The following is a 23,211-nucleotide window of genomic DNA, read 5'->3' on the forward strand; positions in this document are numbered from 1 at the left end:
ACGACACAATTCACATTTTATATATATATATATATATATATATATATATATATATATATGTATGTGTGTGTGTGTGTGTGTTGTGTGTGTCAGTCCTAGCTACCTATATATATATCATTTTGGACGTGTACACTTTCTTTCCGCAACGCGTACACACACAGATTCAATACACCTCAATTCACTCGTCTCATACTCGCTCTCACTCTCGCGTTTTCTATTGTATAAATATCCTGATGTTAAAAAAAACCACTACGCACTACTAAAAGGGGCTCAGTTTCATCTCGCGCTCATTTTACGCTCGCCGTTTCATCTTAAACACTAATTTTTTAGCGCTACAACGTATAAAAGATAAGGCCGCCACATTAATACACTGACTAGATCAGTTTCATATGTTCTCTTTTTTTAAAGTGGACACAAATTCTTTCGATTCATAACACCTTTAACAAGGATATCCAGGACACGGTGTGTAATATCTCTATCAACAAAAAAATATATATGTATATATATTATCGTTATGTGTCTCTCCGGCACTTTATACTGCGCGTACCGAGCTATTAACGTCACGACACGCAAAACTGCGAAAGTGCGTAAAGCACAACAACGACGAATTTTGCGCCGCGTCGATGTTAAATCCGTCGAGTCGAAAACGAAGCGAGAATCCTGCGAAACGCAACGTAGGCCTCTGTAAATGTTTACCTTCCTCTGACCTCTCATTGCAGCATATTAGATAATCAGAAGGGAAAAGGGAATTAAAAAGAATTTTCATACGTTATAATCAGAATAAATTACTGCATGCCATCAGCATCCTGTGTTTAACAAAATAAATAATTGTAATTATTTTCTTCAGTTCTTAAATAACTGTATACTTTAATTTATACAGATAATCTATATTTTTTGGAAAAATAGTTTTATGAATTAAGATTATAGTTATATTTAATGAATTTAAAAAAAATCTGGATAAATTTTAATATTCTATCATATGTGAATATATATTTGATAAAACTAGTTCATTTCAATATATCCCGCAATAAATTCAGAATAGCTGCAATAACAGATCAGTATTTTTAAATATCTTCAAAATAAAAATTTAGAATTAAAAATTGATAAGGTATATTATATTAACACATTACAAAAAAGAAAAAAAAACAAGCGCAATGAATTGACTGAATTAATTGTAAATATCAACCACAAAATTAAGAAAGGCGAAATAAGATAATTTGCCTACTCGCCTACTTAAATAAAAAGAAATAATTTGCACTTACATCGTCGATCTGAACAGCTCTTTTCTAGTGATCGATAATATCCACGGTTCGTGTGCATAAGGACGGAGATGGCTTCTAGGAACTGCGAGGCACTGCAAAACGTATGTCGATCGCGAGAAATCGATTAGCGCTACGCCAGCGCTAATCTCGAACGCATTTTTCAAACAAAATTCGCTATTGCTTCGTCCTTCCTCCCTTTCCCTTTCTTTTCCAAACAATATATCGTTATAGCTCGAGTGCATGAAACGCGATTCATGTAGCGTATAAAAGATCCTGTGTGCCGATGGCTCCGCTAAATTTCAGTCGTACAGCTCAATTATGTATGTATGTATGTAGATTATCAAAAAACATCACAGTCAGGTTATTAGGTTTTTAGAGAAATGTCCTTTAGCACGTCGCGCGCGCGTATCAACTATCCTGCTTACAAATCACGCATGACGCACTGATGCTATTAACCCTTTCTTTTTCACCTGTCGTAATCTTTATGTGCAATAAGATCGATTACTATTATCTTTAATGTAACTATTATTTGTTCTCCACTCTCTTAATTATACGTGCGTAACAACGCGTTACCTATTTAATTATTGTGTAACGTTCCAGGAAACTTGCCCTCATCACGCACGAGATGAGCCTCGACGACGAGGCCAACTCTCTCCAAGAGTTGTGTCGTTTCTTCTCTCACGCGGGTGCTCCTTGAGCATCGAAAAAAAACGATAAGAAACTGTTAAATGACTGTCAAGCGTAATATCACTTCTTGTCGAATAATGCGAGCTTGCTACGTACGGCACCCTCGCACACGACCAGCCGTTGCGCGGCCGAGATGCTGCTGATAGGCACGGGCCCTTCCAGACTGGCCCGCAGCAGGGTCAGGCGGCTGGGACCGGCGGTATCACCGTGTTCGCCGAGCCGACCCGCCATCGCCTGCTTTCTCTCAAAGTACTCAACAATTTTCGAAATAGTCTTGCTTGAGGAACCGTTTAATCGGTCCTCCCAGCACGAGTCGCCGCCGCCCAAGCTAGCAATGTCTTCGGAGGAGTCTGTATAGATCGAGCTGGTCCGATGATCATCCAGCAAAAACAGACTGCTTGCCGCTGAACTGCTGAGAGTCGAAGTGTGCCGTCGATTCGGTGGCTCTGGACTCAGGTCCTCGCCGACACAGCTCCAGAAACCTGATTCACAGCTACCGCGTCTCCGCGGTTCCCAACCATCTCGGAAGAGCGGATGAGTAAACAGACTCGCAGCTCCTACCTTGGTGGCGACCTAAGGACGATGTGTATATCAGTATGCGTATTACATGTAATAGCGTGATATTTTCTATTATGAGGCGAACGAGCTTAAAACACGAGATAGATAAGATAATACACTCGGAAGAGTTAAGCCCGATCACTCGCAATTAATTTGTGTTTACTTACTTTCCTCTCCCACTTCTTTCTAGCAGTAGGGCTGCTCGGCTCGGAACTTGGCTTTTTCCTGTCCAGGATCTTGGCAATGCTGTCGTTCTGCGCCGGCTTGAACTTGCTACATGCGCTGTCAGTGACGCTGGGCCGCACATCTTCTAGCGAGGGTAGCTCCAGGCAGCTGGAGAACAGATCACCAAGAATCTTTTTGACGCCTCCCAATGCGTGGAATGGATTCGCCGTCATCGGTCTATAATGTGGATCCCGTCTGCTGGCGAGCTCGGCCACCCGCCTAGCGGAGTGACACCTTGCCTTGTCGGAGGGAGTTGCGTTGTCGCAACCTCTCGCATCCGCCGACTGACTTCTGAGTTTCGCAGTACGTCGTTTCGGCGTGCGTCCCTCTCGCGCAATTTCGTCCATACTGGACATCAGCGTCGGATCGACAGTCGATTGTCGTTTACCAATGTTGCTCTTCAGTTCTTCTTCGCAGGTCGCTATTATGGTCTCTAGACTAGTCGTGATCTCCGGAAAGGTTGGTCTGGACTTGGGTTCGTACTGAAAATAAATGAAGAAATCGATTTTACATCGTGCCATTCGTCATATTATATGGAACAAATAATTTGAGGAATAATAGATAGATGACCGAATTAATAAATCATAAAATTCCATTAAACTGACAATTAATTAAATTTAACAGACATCTGCGTGAAATATTGCGTGCGTGTGTGCGTAACGTAATATTTTCATACTGAGTGTAGTAGCAGTTATAATAATCATCCGACTTCATTCGCACCAGATCCATGTTACATGCCTTTACAGTTACAAGAGATCATCATACTCACTGTACAGCAATTGAAGGCGAGTTGCAGGAAGGCGGGCGGTGGATCGGCAGCCGCGCAGATCTCCGCCACGGCCAGGTAATCGAGGCCAAAGTTATCTGAGCGTGGCAGAACGTCCGGATCTGCCGGCACCCGGCCAATCAGCTCGCATACGACGATGCCGAATGAGAAAACGTCGGACCTGTGATCGTACCACTGGCCCTTGAGGCACTCGGGCGACATCCAGTAGGGGCTGCCGACGGTGCTGAGACGGTAGCCCGTGCTGGGATCGGGTATCTTCGCGGCCAGCCCAAAATCGCCCACCACCGCGATCATCTCGTTGTTGCACTCGTCCTTCTTGATCAGCACGTTCTTGGAAGTGAGATCGCGGTGGAATAGGCCGCGGCTATGCAGGTAGGCCATGCCACGGGCCACATCCTTGGCAAGGTTCATCCGGATGAGGTGCGGTAACGGCGTATGTCGTGACATAATCAGCTGTTCCAAGCTTCCGCCGTTGATGTACTCCGTTAACGCGTGTAGCTGACCCTCGTGCACGCATACTCCCATGAACCTGGAAAACGTAAGAGGAGATTAATCTTCGAGTTCTCGAAGGTCTTCGGTTGAAAAAATTCTTTTTGTGACGATAAGACAGTGAATTCTAACACTGTCCACAAAAATATTATCCCTTTCTAAAAAAAGGCATGTTATTGACATTGTTGTCGCTTTTCTGCGATACTAATTGGCTGTCTCGATTCGCGTTGTGCATTATATTCATAGCATCGAGCAGCTGTCATCGCGAGAGTTAGCAGTATGTTTGACAGTTTGTCCAAAATAAAATAAAATAAAATAAAAAGTATTATAATATATTATATTACTTAAAATATATTATTATTTTAATTATAATAATATATGTAAATAAAATAATATTGTAAATAAAATAATATGTTATAATAGTTATAATATATGTATACTTTATCCGCGATTAATATTTTTTGACGCAGAAATCAGCTAATAACTGTCAAAAATATAAATCGAATTTAAAATATTAAAACATATTATTATTTTATTTTATTTTATTTTGGACAAACTGTCAAACTGCTAACCCTCGCAATGACAATGACTCGATGCTATGAATATAATTTACAATGCATATTGAGGCAGCTAATCAACATCACAAAAAAGAGGCAACTTTTAGGCAGCTTGCGAATACAGAATTATGCGCGATTCCATTTTAAAATCAATGGACTATTTTATTCTCAATTTAGCGTCAATATCTCATAAATGATTAATTTAACGCTGCTATATCTTTTCGCGTATATATTACAGATTGTTTCGAAATACACTGTGCACAGAGATGAAAATAAAGTTGAAAAAAAATCTATTTTCCGAAAAATTTGGAAATTGTTTGACGTCTCTTCTTTCAGCGACAAGAAGAATTTTCGCAAAAAAAAAGGAACACTCGATCCATTAGCTTAAAATTAAAATTTCACAGTACAGATTATATATATATATAAACTTGCGAGAATTAACTTGACATGCCTTTTTTAAAAAAGACCTAGAACAACACAAGCTCGCGCAACGCGCGCACTATTCCTCAAATTTATTTATGTTAAAAAGAATTATACAGAAATCAGCTGATAACTGTCAAAAAATATTAATCGAGTTTAAAGTCCTATAACATTTTATTTAAAACATATTATTATTTTAATTTTCATAACATAATATTATTTTAAAATTTATTTAGCAAATTAACGCTTTAATCAGCTGATGTATGTCAAAAATATTAATAAAGCGTAAATTGGCTAATTAAAATTTAAAATAATAATAAATTATAAAAATTAAAATAGTAATATGTTGAAAATAATAAATTATAATGCTTTATCTAGAATTAATATTTTTTCACAGTTATCAGCTGATTTCTGCGTCAAAAAATATTAATCGCGGACAAACTATACATATATTATAACATATGATTTTATTTACAACATATTATAATTATAATAATATATTTTAAGTAATATAATATGTTATAATACTTTATCCGCAATTAATATTTTTGACAGAAATCAGCTGATTAAAACGTTAATTTGTTAATTAATTTTTAAAATAAGAATATGTAATAAAATTTATAAAATAATATGCTTTAAATAAAATGTTATAGCACTTTAAACTCGATTAAAATTTTTTGACATTTATCAGCTGATTTCTGTCAAAAAATATTATTCGAGTTTAAAGTATTATAACATATTATTTATAACATTATTATTTTAATTTTTATAGCATATTTTTATTTGGGCAAGAATATATGTATTTTGATTAAAAAATTAACTCCAGCTCGATTATTTAAATATCTCATATTACCTATATGTCATATTTAAAAAATTATATTATTAAAGCAAATGAGCTGGGATTATTCCAATAGTTTCAATAATCATAAATGTACATACATATTCATATATATGCATAAACATAAATGTACATACATATTCAGATATATGCATAAACATAAATGTACATACATATTCAGATATATGCATAAACATAAATGTACATACATATTCAGATATATGCATAAACATAAATGTACATACATATTCAGATATATGCATAATCATAAATGTACATACATATTCATATATATGCATAATCATAAATGTACATACATATTCATATATATGCATAATCATAAATGTACATACATATTCATATATATGCATAATCATAAATGTACATACATATTCATATATATGCATAATCATAAATGTACATACATATTCATATATATGCATAATCATAAATGTACATACATATTCATATATATGCATAATCATAAATGTACATACATATTCATATATATGCATAAACATAAATGTACATACATATTCATATATATGCATAAACATAAATGTACATACATATTCATATATATGCATAAACATAAATGTACATACATATTCATATATATGCATAAACATAAATGTACATACATATTCATATATATGCATAAACATAAATGTACATACATATTCATATATATGCATAAACATAAATGTACATACATATTCATATATATGCATAAACATAAATGTACATACATATTCATATATATGCATAAACATAAATGTACATACATATTCATATATATGCATAATCATAAATGTACATACATATTCATATATATGCATAATCATAAATGTACATACATATTCATATATATGCATAATCATAAATGTACATACATATTCATATATATGCATAAACATAAATGTACATACATATTCATATATATGCATAAACATAAATGTACATACATATTCATATATATGCATAAACATAAATGTACATACATATTCATATATATGCATAAACATAAATGTACATACATATTCATATATATGCATAAACATAAATGTACATACATATTCATATATATGCATAAACATAAATGTACATACATATTCATATATATGCATAAACATAAATGTACATACATATTCATATATATGCATAAACATAAATGTACATACATATTCATATATATGCATAAACATAAATGTACATACATATTCATATATATGCATAAACATAAATGTACATACATATTCATATATATGCATAAACATAAATGTACATACATATTCATATATATGCATAATCATAAATGTACATACATATTCATATATATGCATAATCATAAATGTACATACATATTCATATATATGCATAATCATAAATGTACATACATATTCATATATATGCATAAACATAAATGTACATACATATTCATATATATGCATAAACATAAATGTACATACATATTCATATATATGCATAAACATAAATGTACATACATATTCATATATATGCATAAACATAAATGTACATACATATTCATATATATGCATAAACATAAATGTACATACATATTCATATATATGCATAAACATAAATGTACATACATATTCATATATATGCATAAACATAAATGTACATACATATTCATATATATGCATAAACATAAATGTACATACATATTCATATATATGCATAAACATAAATGTACATACATATTCATATATATGCATAAACATAAATGTACATACATATTCATATATATGCATAAACATAAATGTACATACATATTCATATATATGCATAAACATAAATGTACATACATATTCATATATATGCATAATCATAAATGTACATACATATTCATATATATGCATAATCATAAATGTACATACATATTCATATATATGCATAAACATAAATGTACATACATATTCATATATATGCATAAACATAAATGTACATACATATTCATATATATGCATAAACATAAATGTACATACATATTCATATATATGCATAAACATAAATGTACATACATATTCATATATATGCATAAACATAAATGTACATACATATTCATATATATGCATAATCATAAATGTACATACATATTCATATATATGCATAAACATAAATGTACATACATATTCATATATATGCATAAACATAAATGTACATACATATTCATATATATGCATAATCATAAATGTACATACATATTCATATATATGCATAAACATAAATGTACATACATATTCATATATATGCATAATCATAAATGTACATACATATTCATATATATGCATAAACATAAATGTACATACATATTCATATATATGCATAAACATAAATGTACATACATATTCATATATATGCATAATCATAAATGTACATACATATTCATATATATGCATAAACATAAATGTACATACATATTCATATATATGCATAAACATAAATGTACATACATATTCATATATATGCATAAACATAAATGTACATACATATTCATATATATGCATAAACATAAATGTACATACATATTCATATATATGCATAAACATAGTTTTAACAACTTATTTGGGCAATAATATATGTATTTAGATTAAAATATTAACTCCAGCTCGATTATTTAAATATCTCATATTACATATATGTGTCATATTTAAAAAATTATATTATTAAAGCAAATGAGCTGGGATTATTTCTTACTAAACTGCATAGTAAAATTAATCAAACATATTTAATATTTTATTGTAATAGATATTATTATTGTGATAAATATTAATCAGAGAAATTCTCATAAAATTCTTTCCATATCATATTGTCCCACGATTACCATGATTTTCAGGGTAAATTTTAAGATAAAATCCTCTGTGTTTATTACTTACAAAATATTATAATTTTAATTATAATAATATGTTGTAGATATGTAAATAATATTATACGAGTATGTTATAATATATTCTTTTAATATAAACTTATTTGTCCGCGATTAATATTTTTTGAAAAAAGCACCTCATAACTGTCAAAAATATTAATCCAATTTAAAATATTAAAACATATTATTATTTAATTTAATTTAATTTTGGATAAACTGTCAAACTGCTGATCCTCGCGATGATTGTCAACAATAATTGCGGGAATCGATTTAACATGTTTTTTTTTAGAAAAGGACTAGAACAACACAAGCGCGCGTTATTCTTCAATTTTATGTTAAAAAGAATGATACAAAAAATATTAATCGAGTTTAAAAAGTACTATAACATTTTATTTATAACATATCATTATTTTACTTTTTATGTCATAATATTATTTTAAAATTTAATTAACGCTTTATTAGTATTTTTTGACAGAAATCAGCTGATTAAAGCGTTAATTTGTTTGCTAATTAAATTTTAAAATAAGAATGTGTTATAAAAATTAAAATAATATGTTTTAAATAATATGTTATAATTTTCCTTAAACTCGATTAATATTTTTGACAGTTATCAGGTGCTTTCTATCAAAAAATATTAATCGCAGATAAGGCATTATAACATATTATTTACAACATATTTCCATTTAAATTTTTATAACCTATTATTTTAAAATTTAATTAGCAAATTAACGATTTATTAGTATTTTTTGATAGAAATTAGCTGATTAAAATGTTAATTTGTTACTTAAATTTTAAAAGAATAATTAGTAATAAAAATTATAAAATAATGTTTTAAATAAAATGTTATAGTATGTTTAAACTCGATTAATATCTTTTGACAGTTATTAACTGATTTCTGTGAAAAAATATTAATCGAGTTTAAAGTACTATAACATTTTATTTAAAACATATTATTACTTTATAATTTTTATTACATACTATTATTTTAAAATTTAATTAACAAATTAACGCTTTAGTCAGCTGATTTCTGTCAAAAAATATTAATCAAGTTTAAACAAACTTTATATAAAAATATCATTCTTTTTATATAAAATCGAAGAATAGCGCGCGTTTATGTTGTTCTAGTTTGAGAAAAAAATAGATGTATAAAGAGATACAATTCAATTCTACATTTTTATTTTTACCTTATTATTTCATTGAATAATTGCGACGTTATTAGGCCAAAATAATAATTCGCTTTTCAATTTCAATGTTCATTGATTAAAATATTTCTCTTACAAGCATGGAAATTTCAACAAGAATTTGTAAGATTAATTTTCGTATTTCAAAAATTTAAGAATTTAAATATATAATAAATATATACATTTTCGAATGTAGAAGAAAATAAAAGACAGCATCGCGATTTTTAGATAAAAAAAATAAACTTTTTATTTTATAAAATTTATATCAAGGTACGGGAAAGTAAATAAAAAGATAAATTTTTTATACTCGTTACATAAAACTCAAAGATTAGATTGAATTTAAATTTAATGAAACAATATTGTCTCTCTCAAAATTGTTACAAGGTAAAGCAATATTTGTTACGGAGCGCAAACATAAGCGGATATAGAACTTGTAGCTTTTATCAATTCAGTGATTCTCAACCGAAATTAGATATTATGAAGATAAATAAAAAAAAGTAGAACAAAATTGACGAATATTTAATTTTATATCAAACTTTAATATTGTATGTTTATTCTCTTCAATACATATTTAAAAAATGCAACAATCAAATATAAATAAGATAAATGCTTGCGACAATATGATAAAAATAATGATAAAAAACTGCTGCAAATCAATTTAATAATAAGTAAGTACAATTAACATAAATAAAAAGACGAAAGATATAAATCATGTCAAGAGACAAGGAAATATTATTTATGAAGAATATTAACCAATATTGTTTATCATTCATCGTTTATTGAGTAATAAAACCAAATCGAAGTGATGCTTTCTATAATAAAGACAATTAAAACGTCTAGACGTATTTGATATGTACCTTGTAACTTGTAACTTAATCATTGCGATATCATTGATTGCGTTATCTTTATAGCCATTTTTATTATGATAGATTAGGAACAATAAAATACCGTCTTATTTCAAGGGAACATCATGGACTCGCTTATCAGAAGATATACTTTTGAAACAATTTAATATTTTTAAATGTTCAATAATGCATCCGATAAAAAAATCGATGAGTCACTTATAAGTTTTTCAATGGCAGCTTTTAATTGTAACTCGACATAACGATAAATATATCCATTAACATATAATGTAACGGTTAATGTCCACTGTATTTATTCGCATATTAATATATAAATAAAATATAAATTAAAAAATCTAAAAATATATACAATTAAATATATATGACTATATACGATAAATATTGTATAACTTGCACAATTTATATTTATATCGTATAATTTGCTTTTTTATATTTTCGAAACAATATGACACATCGTCATAATTATTATTACAACGAAAGATAATTAAATAAAATTTTTTCTGTTAATGTTTTAAATATAGGTGAATACATAAATCCACATATAAAAATGTACTCGTATTCAAAAAAAGTTTTGAAAAAATTGACGATAAAATAACCTGATTATATGTATATTGCGAAAGCTTTGCTTGCATTTCTCCCGCAGAGGAAAGATTTAATCGGTGAGTGTACTTTACATTATCGCGGGATAAGACGAGGATCCTGCATAAATGGTAGAGCTCGAGAAGGAGAAGAAAATCACGCGTTGCGCCGTGTCGTCCCGATTTCGAGGCGTTTCTCGCCGAGCACGTAGACGCGTTTCTCCCACACGCGACAGAAAAAAAGAACGACAAACGATGCGAGCGAAAGAGAAATTTCCGGCGAAGAATTTTTCCCAGGTAAAACACAAGCGTATATGCATACGCGATGCTCCAGATTCATTTTTTTCGTCGATCAGATAAGAGGAGAAATTGTCGCTTCCCTCGCGCTTCTCGAGGCTTGTCATCTGCGCGATTGATGCGCGATAGAAGCATTAATTATACCGCATCATGTTGCAGAATTTTTTTGCTAATAGACTTGGCATATAATTCGTGACAGAGATATGCGAAGGAAGATTTCCTTGAGATTATACGGTTACAAGAGTGAAAGCTAAAATAATAAGATGCAAATGCATTTAAAAATCGCTATAAGTTTTCTAGAAAAATGCCAATATTTTTTAATTCTTCGTTTTTTGAGGGGCTCTTTTGCTCCATATTTATTTATATTTTATGCTTATTAAATTAATATTTAGTTATTGCATATCGATATGCACTCTTTATATACAATGCAAATCATGATGTACACGTAAATAATAAGTTGCAAATGCCCATAAATCGAAAGCCCGAGTGCCAAAAGCGCAACGAAAGGCGATCCGAATGTCTGACTATGTCGCGTCACTATCTACTAGCAGTGCAGTGATGTCTCCTTCGATTAGGCGAATCCATTCTCCGCAAGCCAAATATTACGTAAAAGGGAGGAGGCGTTCGTGTATAACGAGCATTGGCGAATCGATTTGAGAGCAACGTTTGAATGCAAGAATTATGCAAAGTTCGAAGACGTGAGATATTTTCGGGCACTGTCCGGTTGTTTTCATTCAGCTATTCTCCGTGAAAGCGATTGGCGCGCGTTTGCTGATTGTCTAACACATCGTTCTAAGAATTATGACTGGGAGGCTGTTTTGACGATACTATTACAGTAAATATTCTCGACGTAGTAATATTATATCGATGATACAGCATTTGATATTTTGATTCTTCGAAAGTATCGTGACATTTGGTACTATGTTGTAATAATGACACCGTAAAAATATTGATATGTTATTGTGATATAATCGTATTGATGTATATGTGACACATAGCGACAGTCATTTAAAAATAATTATCGACATTTTTTTCCCAAAAATAAATATTAGTAATTAAGATAAATTGAATGCCACAATAATCGTAGACAATAGACATGATGGCAATATTTATCTCGTTGTATATAAATATCTTGTATATAAAGAATAATCAATTGCATTTAACAAGTTACGAAAAAGAATTGATTGATAATGTCTGTACGCTATATACGTTTTAGAGCAATTTTAATAGTTCAGTATAACTTAAGAGTATTTATAATTCATAAATAAACTGAGCGCGCGAATATTAATGTCTCATCTCACCTAAAAATATCGATATATCTCCTTTGGACGTCTCTCGTAGAACGACAATATTTCCTGTTAATATATATCACTTAAACATAGACATTGCATTGCTATTTTGGTTACGACATCGTAATAAGCGCGGGTGTAATGATACACCTCTAGCAGTAAATGCTGCGAGTCGAGATGATAACTATTTTTACAGCTGAGTCACAGCCGATGCGCAAAGCGGAGGATCCTGAGAGGACCCGCGAGTTTCGCGGAGGCCTTCGCCGAGGAAAATGCCAGAAATAAGATCCGCTAGGTTCACCCAACGGGTAAACACCGTATCCGAATCTAGGCCAAGCCGTTTATATCGTCGGAATGCGTTGTCGTCGCGCCGCATCCCGGACGTCCCAGCAACGTACGGCGCGTTATGTCATAATACGAAAAGCGTGTTATACACGGAAAAAAATAATCTCCTACCCTTCCCCTTCCCTCGAAAAAAAAAATAAAAAATTAGCATAAGACCTCATCGCTATATTTCGAACTTTTGATCTTTTAAAATATGGATTTATTTGTATCTCTCGCACGACCAGATTTCGCAGCTACTCGAAGTTATTCGAGGTATAGCGATTTAGATTTTGGATCTGGCGGCAAGTAGACACGTATGATTACTTGATTAAATTTAAAATCGACTTTTGTCAACAAAAACATCCGGTAAACAGAAAACAGTAATAATTTTCAAAGAATAAATTTGATTGAAACTAAAGCTTAAGTGAAAATAAAAAATGTTATTCGATTTTATTTAAATATTTTACTTCAATTTCATTTAAATATTTTACTTCAGCGCAATTTTAATTCAAAATTTCGTTCTATGCCATGTCAAATAAATTTCGATATGAAAATTAAAATTTACGAGAAATGTTTTCTCTCAATATAAAAATAAAATATATATGTATAACTGTATACTGTATACATACTGTAGTACGTTCAATCCGATATTTATGTATTAAATTTGTATCTGCAAATTATGGAATAAAAGATCTTACACATCGCGCATTATGCACATTAGATACTGCTTCCTGCATTTTAGATACTAGCAGAAATTTTCGCAACGGGTGTCGAGATAACCGCTGTTACCGCTAGACGATGAATTATGTTGTAATTCGTAACGAGTGTGGTTAAAGCGTAATACCGTTTTTTTTTTCTAATCTTTTGCTCATTTCAGTGGTCTTCCAAGCGAGAGAAATGTTAACGATATAATCGCCATATAATAAATCAAACATAAGATCACACGTTTTGACGTGAACTTGGTCATTGCAACTTTTATGATATCGTTTAGTCCTGACAGTTGCCACGTATGTTTAGTTAAATGTGTTACGGTAAAATAATTTAATACAAAGAGCTTGCGCCAAAATTTTGGCAAGACGCCGAAAAGAAGTTTTCAAATTGATTCATGACAGGACAAAACAAATGTGGGCATAAGAAGTTTTGGCTGTGTAGACTAATGTGATAAATCAAAAGAAATTCTTGGAAAACTACAGATATTTACTTAATATTCTACAGAAACTTATATATATATGTATCTGATACTTTTGTATAGAAATAATTAACTATAAATAAAGAATTAATGAACTGTGATAATTTAATCGCTGTTAACATCCTCGACTATCTTTTTTAAATGAAATATAAAAATATTGTTATCGGCATAATATCGCGTGTATTTTATCTTGGATGAAAGATACTTATACACCGTGTTTGTCATTCTCGTATTTTGCTCGCATTGCAATATAAGGATTAAACGAGCAAGCAGAGTAGATAGAAATTTCATCGTCATCATCAAATTCGCGATTTTTTTCGATTGCAAGACACAAGTTTTTCACCGGCAAAAAAATAAACCAAATTCGCATAGACTCACCTTAGTATGTTCGGATGGCTGAGCTTGTTCATAAGCTGGACTTCCTTGAGCATGTTCGGCCTGTTCGCCGGCAGCTGATTCATCTTGAGCACCATCACCTGACTCGTCACTTTATGAGTAACCTGGAAAAACGAAGTGAACACAAAAGGTTAGTGACATATTGCGATGCATAGTCACGTTATGCAGTTATTGACGTTAGATCATACGACAGGTGCATACGTAACTGCTCCGATTCTTTACAGTAAGAACTTTACTGTCGTAAGCGTAACAGCATCTTTGACTAATGTTACGCTAATATTTTTTTTTCAAATATGCAACATCTCTACCAAAATCCTTTTTAGAATTTAGGATAGTGTGTATCGAATAAATATAATATGACATAAAAATAAAATTTTCTTTTATAATTTAGAAAAATTAAAATTTAGAACTTTTTAAAATAAATTCATAAAATAATTCAAAAATATAATTTCAAAATAAATGTAATTAAAAAATACAATGAAATAATTAAGATTTTCGACTATCAATAGAGAAAAAGAGAGATACATAAATGTATTTTATTTTATAACTAAATAAAGCATGATACTGCGTGAATATTATAATATATTCATCGTTATCTTAATTACAGGATGCGAAGTTTATATACTTCATTATAGTGCGAATAACAGACGGACCTACATAATTCATCATCCTCTATGTATAGTGACCTTAATGCATCCAAGTAATTTCATCGTGATTGTGCGAAACATTTATACATTTGTCGCAAAATTGATATCAGTATAGGTCGTATCAAAATTTGACAGTTGTATCATTCGATAAATTTAATGTATCGACGATGACTACGATCATCTGAAATTGATTTTGTTGACCAAAAGATTTACGAGTGACTATTGTTACAATTTTTGTAATTTTAAACATCTCAATAATTGAATTAAATATTAAAATTCTGTTCAGATTTATTCTACAATAAACAAAGAATTTTTCGATAAATTTTACTATTAATATAAATATAAAGTTGAATAAATTTTTTTTTAATTTGATCAAAAATATCCGTATCTTGCGTTTAGATATTAACAGATAGTTTTGGAGCAATCTGTATAATATTAGTTAATCGTTCAAGCACTGGACGACGACGCCAGATGCGATTCTCATCGCTGGCCACGAAATGAAGGTTTGCGTCGTCCTGTTTTCACGTGGCGCAAGTAACACGCGCGAGAGAATGCTAAAGCGATATTCTCGCGAAAGAGAAACTTATTAATGAAATCGCGGCATCTGGTTGGCGTATACACTCATAAAGACGCCAGTCGTACAGCATCGTTCATTGTCGAAAATGGATACATTCAGCTCGTAACTTCTTTATTAGTCCTCGAAAGCGCGATTACTTAATGAGGACGATTATAGCAGCTTCGTTAATCGATTATTATAGACTTTCCGAAGAAGAGCAGTTTCGTGAAAATTATAGAGAGAACTTAATTTAAATTTAAGGCCTATATTGCGTAGTGAGTTAAGAAAAAATCTTATCTATCATGGAATTAATTTGAATAAAAAATATTTATTGAGGAAATAATATTAGCAGTTTCATCAAAGAATCTCTTCAAAGATTGGTAGATAAATAAATTTTCATTTCAATCTCTTTTCTGACAATATAATGTACCGTACACATTACATATTATATTACTTATTACAAGATAGATATTGTAAGAGCTAATTGCCTATATATTTTTTATATTTCCCTATTCAGAGTTTTTAATCTCTCGATATTTTTTAAAGGAATCGGTCAGAGTTGTGAAAAAATGCTTAAATTTTTTAAATAAAAATAATTTCTCATTTTTCGTATAGTTTTCTTTCTTTATTTATAAATAAAATAAAGAATTTGACGAGGTTTCTTTTCATGGCGGTGTAATAACATTTGAGAATACAAGAGATGCGGAGGAGGTTAAGGACCACTAGATTACATCACTCAACCGATCCCCGGCGTCGAAAGGCGTGTAATGCACTCTCTTTTACATTCCAGCACTCGCGTGCACCGTTCATCTCGGATTTCATCTCGGTTCTAAAAGAAGTCGGCCGAAGATGAGACGGGAAAGATGATGAAAATAGAGACGTGAGAGAAGAGAATCTCTCTCTTGCAGCCGACATCTCGACGTGAGATGGAAATTTCGCGGATTAAAAAGTCGAGAATAATATCCGAAGAGAATCTAGCCAGAATTCCTTGGCAATGGCCGGCTCCAGTTGGATCGTGGCCAAAACGATGACGAATGCGAAAACCGGAGTTCGAATCTGCCGTAAACAGAACGGTTGCAAAAGAATCGTTGTTATTTCGCTTAAAAAGAAAGCCGTCCGCATTTAATCCGACGAATCTTATTTCCGTTTACAATCACTCGGCCGAAAAATCCAACGTGTCATAATGTTTGTTTACGTCGCACTCATTTTCGCTGCTTTTCAAAATCTATCACATCGTTTTACAGAAAGCACCTCATCAGTTTTTATCTTATGCAAAATACAGAATACTCCAGATTCAGCAAAAAACAGTTTTAGTTTACAGGCTCATTGATCGCTATTCACTCATTTGCAATATTTTCTAATTAAAAAAATCAAATTCGTCAAAAAAATCATAGAAATCTTATAAATTTAGATTATCTGATGAAATATTAAAAATGATTTATATATCGATTAATCAAATGTTTGAAATATTATTTTCCATTTATAACAACATACAATACAAAAAAAACATTCTATAATTTTTTTTAATAACTAATTCTTCTAATCATTACATATAAATGTGATGTATAAATATGTGGGATAAAATAATCTGATACACGCAAAAATTAAAATACCAAAGGACGATTATAATGTGAAAATATTTTTAAACATGGTATCTACATGATCGCGATATTGCGGTGTTCTTTTTCAGTAAACAAATAAAAACTATTAAAGTAAATTAACCATAATCGAAACGCTTCACTATAGTTTCTTTCACGTGAGACTAATAGTTTTCTATTTTATCATCGGATAAACTGTTATTATACGACATGCAAAATCACAGATTTTTATGTAGCAAATTGCAATAAAATTTAAGCACGTAATAGATCCCATCTGAGTGCGCATATTATAAACGAATTCTCTACAATGAGGTGCGATTTTGCATTTGCAAATACCGGTACATTTTAATTTCTATACTCGCGGGAATTAAATACAAAAATAAACACTCGAGAAAGAAAGATAGGAAGACCGGACGATGCTGTCCATCACCTAAGCCAATTCATTTGAATAATTCCCATTGTCTGGAAAGCTTCGGTATTGCGTGTTTTCTACGTACTATGCGCCATTGTATTTACAACCGCGGAGAGAAAGCATGCGCGGCAATTATATTGTAACAGCGAGTGATTAATGCCCCCTTGAGCGTCGCATGCATAATGCAAAACACGTTTCGCGCCTTTCCACCCGCATGTAGAGACTATCACGTGTAAGTGACGATCTCGGTATGAACTCGGCAAAATTGAATAAAACGAAAGCCAGTCCTCATTATTATTCGAAATTGAAATTTTAAACGATTAAAATAAATAAGCTTGAAAGATATCAAGTTGGAGAAATGCTTTTGCAGTCTAGAACGAAAATGAGAAAAGAAATGTTATATTTTTGTACATATGTATGATTTCATTTCCGTCATTCTGTTTCTAAATTGCAGAAGAATATTGAATGTTTTAATTTCAATTGATACTGATATTAGTATGATCTAAATATAAATATATAATTGAAATATAAAATTAAAATATAATATATATTAAAATATTATATTAAATATATTTTTCTAATAAAAAAAATCTAAGAGTTTCAAAATTCATTCATTTTTATTATCTCTATAAAAGAAAAAAATTGTTGTGAATACAGTATTATTGATTTCTTTAGACTCAAATGATTCAACCACTGAGAGATTCATTTTATAGGGAAGACAGAAGAGCGAACACTCCATCTATCAAGTATCGTTCCGGCAAGCAACGGCGCAATTAAGAGCAGCGAACCAATTAGCAAGCGCACTGGACTTTGCAAGCTCAAAAGCTCTCTATAAAGGTCTACGTCGTGTGTTCACAATTATCGTCAACCATCGTAACCATCAACCGTCTAATTATAAATGCACCCGGGAGATGAAAAGCGCCAAATAGGGGATGCAAAAGCGAGATTGACGATCGAAAGAGTACGCACTCAAACTTTTCGTCATGAAATATTTTCAATATGCTCAATATTTAATTTTACAACATGTGATTAATTTATATATTTTTATTTAAATAGATATAAAAACAATAAAAGCTATATAGTCTTTCATTATTCATTGCAAAAATATAATTTTAAGAAGTATATATATGATTATAATGTAACTTCATTTTTTTCATAGACTTGCTTTTAATAGTTTTATTTCTCATTTTGTTAACACAAATAAGCAGAGAAAGAGAAAGAGAGAAAGATATATATGTAATTGCTTAATTAATTATAACACATGTATATATTTAAATATATTTAATTTTTTACGAAAAAAATTACTTCTATTTCTTCAATTGTAAAATAATTACTACGTACCGAAAACAATTTTAATCTTATAATTACTTTTTTTAGCTTAAAATTCCTTTAATTTGTTATATGTAATTTGCATAATATTTTGTGAAATTACGAAGCTTGACATCACCCTAATCAGATTTGATGAGAAATCCATAAAAATATAATTATTTATGATTTTGTAAACTGGCAAAAACTAATTAAAAATGATATGCCGAGGAAACCGAACATGCAAGAAACTTTATAGGCTTTATAGACTTAAACTTTTTTAGGTGAAAATCTACGTTCCTATATGCAGTCTAGTAAAGGTTAACTGCATTCACATGCAAATGCATTCCGTGGATTAATATATCAACTATAACGGCATGACAGCTGTCATTTTTTTTTATATCTACCGTGAATTTTAGCCAGCATATATACATATAAATGATAATTATTATACTGTTGTAGACTTCAGTTATAAGTTATTAAAAAAAAGACTTTTAATTTTATGTTTTCTTTAACAGTTTTATATAAATCTTCCTGTTATCGTATTTATTTACGTAATTTTTATTATATACAAATCTTCGTAATTATTGACGATTATGAAAAATTGAATTTTATGAGAATGTAAGAATACATTTAATTTTATTAAATTTTGTATAAAGTTTCAGTTTTTGTTTCCACAAATTTAATATGCAACTGTTTCACAAAATCCGAAACATAATTTCGTAAAAGAAACATATAAATAATTATGATATTTATTTTATGAGAGAGAGAGTTCTAAAAAACCAAAATTTCAAAATTCAACATTTAATATGCACAATGACCTTTACTGCTTAATTTTTCGAAATATAGTTCTGCAAAAAATTACGATTAATTAAAATTAGAGACATAAATTTGTTTTTACATGATAATGCATATCAAAGCAAAAAAAGATATCAAATTTTGTTGGGTGCAGTAAAAATCAATTGCACACTCAATTCGATCCGCGTGCAAATCTTTAAATTCCGCAAACAAGTGAAACATGTGAGATTACTCTCAGCTTCTATCCTGTTGCAATGTCGCGAATAAATGTTGAGAAGAAGTGATATTCAAGGTCACGACAAAGTACAATAAATGAGAAATTCTCAAGCGAAAGAACGCACAATATATCGATCGATTTCTTTCTCACGACGCCTGTCTCGCGAACTTTCTCCTTATTTCTAAAGATCGCAAACGAAAGATAGGACGTATGTTGGAACATTTTTTTTCTCACAGGCACGTGCTTCTCAAAGTATGCTTCACGAAACATATCATCCATTCTGTTTCTATCTGATAAATAGATAATAATAATAGATATCTAGATAAATCGCAATGTGAGTTATACAGATATGCATGTGTAATTATACATATATGTCTAAGAGTATCCTATATTTTATATATTTTCTGTCGGAAATAATAATCGGATGATTGTGTCTTGAAAATTTCATGATATAAGTCAATTTTTAAGTTACCTATTTAAACAAAATTATAAATACATAGATATAGATAATATAAATAAACGCGCATAAATATGTCCATATTTGCACAATAGCAAATGAAAAAAAATATATGTTGATGATCAGAGATAGGAGAAATAAATTAAGACTCGAAATAAAGAGAAGATGCACATGAGTAACGTGAAATAATTAATATTGCTCGCCATAATTTCAGGTGATCGTATATCGATTTACGATCTGAGGCTGAGAAGAAAGGATCGCGGAAACGATGTTGGTTAAGCGATGGTGTTTGCGAGAACTTGTCACGCGTGCACGCGCACGAGTATATTTCGCGCGGTGAAACTCATCGCACACCTTTATCATTTACATATCAAGCTAAATAATGAATGATGGTTTCATGAGGATATACTTTTTCCGTCTGCATCCGATCACTGTCACTCAATTAGATTAATTGAGCCACACAAATCTCGATATTTTTTCATTCGCGACAGCAGCGAGATATTCTCACTTGTAATTACCTAAAATAATCAAAATACGCGCAACTCACATTTTAGAAATGTCAGTCTTAATTAGTAAACAGTACTGTTCACTGACAATTATTAATGTTAACTTTTTAATCAAAGTAGCCATAATTCAGAAATCAATAGTGATCCAGACTACAATAAAATTCGGCAGAAATTTTTTTTACTTTCTATAAAAGCGTCAAAAAATCTTGAGCTGCAAATTCCACAATAGTTTCATTAAAATTCTTTTTATATAAAATTCTTTTATATTACTGAAATAAAATATTGCATTTTAATCTCATAATCTTGTCGTAAGCTATGTTGACAAGCAAAAAGAAGCGATAAAGCTCTCTCTTCTCTTTTTAAAAATAGAGAATAATTTTTACAGACAGAACAGATCATATATAAGTTTTGCCCGCGGAAGTCTACGAGTCGATACGCACATGTCGCGCAGGTGGGAACGGTAACGAATCGAATCGCGCGGAAGGCAAACGAGCAAACGACCGACCGAGGCTCATTAGAGAGTGTTCGTACTCCATGGCCAGCGCGCCGTGACCGGCTTTCTCGTCTACTTCCAGCATATTCTCATTTGCACGAGAAGGAAGGAAATGCCGGTATTGCTTGCGAACTCTTGAGTCACTAGCAAGGTCGTCGTTTCCGACGAATGCGAGCGCGAGAGGATGCTAGCCGCACATTCACTCTTCGTTGAGAGATTATAAACCCTGTTAACCGCGTTCTTCAATTACTTATTAAACTTTTTTAAGTAGATGTGCGCGGCCATTTAAATATTTCGTACTGTAACAGCTGATTAATGCACGAATTTATACGAAAAAAAAAAAACTTTCCGTATAGTCAAAGGAAAAATAATTAATAGAAGTCTAAGAAATGCAATATTACATTTATCAAAGAGTTTAAATCAATTCAAATTTAATTCATTATTTTTCTTTGTACTAATGTAATAATAAATTGGCAGAAATTTCGACCCGTTTTCTTTTACCAGTTTATATCTTAATTGGTAGCAATTATATAGTCCGGTATCTCTTGGTTATGGTCGACGAAATCTCACCATAATTAAGACATCCGGATCCGGAATGTTTACCTATTGTCAATCGTAATTAGGTAGGTAGACTTTGCAATTAATACCGTCATTTCCGTAGAACACAGACAAAGGTTTTGCAAAGTTTCTGCTCCATATAATGTTATGAAATTTGTAATCACAAAATTTAATTTGCAATTAACGAATACTAATTACTATGTATTATCGAAAGTTAATATAAGACAGACACACGCAATTAACAAGTATAACGTTCTTGAAAAAAATGGTATTTAAAAATTAATATATCTAAAACTCTTAAAAATATTTTCTAAAAAAAAATCTATTAAATTTATATAAAGATATTAAATTTAAAGATATATATTAAAAACCATATGTATGCAAAATTTATTAATTAAAGTTTCTAATCTTAATGATGGCTTTAGAAGTTAATATTTTTGTGTCATAAAAATTGTTTTTTTTTTAAAATCTAGTTTTCCAATAAAACTTTAATTAAATAATGCTCTCTTAATTAAATAATTAAATAAATCTCTCTCTCTCTTCAAACAGTTTTTGCTTCCCGTTTTACTTACGGTTTCAAGGAGTTTAAATTAATTATAAGATAAAAAAATTAAAAGAACCCAAACTGTATCGTTATTTTCAAAGCGGCGATTACGTATAAGCGAATGTGGAGAACGTTTCAAAGCGAATGACTGGAACGATCAGGCAAATGCTGTGAATAACGCTCTTGGAAGAACCGTTCCTTCGGCAATTCGTCATAAAATTGAAATTGCTATAATCTTAACGGGTAATCATTTCACGCGTAATCTCGCATGTAATCTGTATTTTAATTGA

The 23,211-nt window shown here is 30.8% G+C and overlaps 1 protein-coding gene across 2 annotated transcripts in view; it reads right to left on the reverse strand.

Moving 5' to 3' along the window:
• Positions 1 to 710: 710 nt before the first annotated feature.
• Positions 711 to 23,211, reverse strand: part of Cdi (serine/threonine kinase) — a 130,244-nt gene continuing 107,743 nt past the window's right edge. For both annotated transcript variants that reach the window (XM_083042942.1, XM_083042941.1), the window contains exons 9-12: positions 14,813 to 14,934; positions 3,502 to 4,048; positions 2,675 to 3,214; positions 711 to 2,522 (exon numbers count right to left, since the gene is read on the reverse strand). In XM_083042942.1, coding sequence (XP_082899068.1) covers positions 2,010 to 2,522; positions 2,675 to 3,214; positions 3,502 to 4,048; positions 14,813 to 14,934 — 1,722 coding nt within the window. In that variant the 3' untranslated portion in view covers positions 711 to 2,009. The remainder of the gene's footprint in view (positions 2,523 to 2,674; positions 3,215 to 3,501; positions 4,049 to 14,812; positions 14,935 to 23,211) is intronic.

The sequence above is a fragment of the Prenolepis imparis genome, unplaced genomic scaffold (assembly GCF_030444845.1).
Source record: "Prenolepis imparis isolate NDT839.2.m4 unplaced genomic scaffold, iyPreImpa1.0 SCAF_7, whole genome shotgun sequence".
Lineage (NCBI taxonomy): Eukaryota > Metazoa > Arthropoda > Insecta > Hymenoptera > Formicidae > Prenolepis > Prenolepis imparis.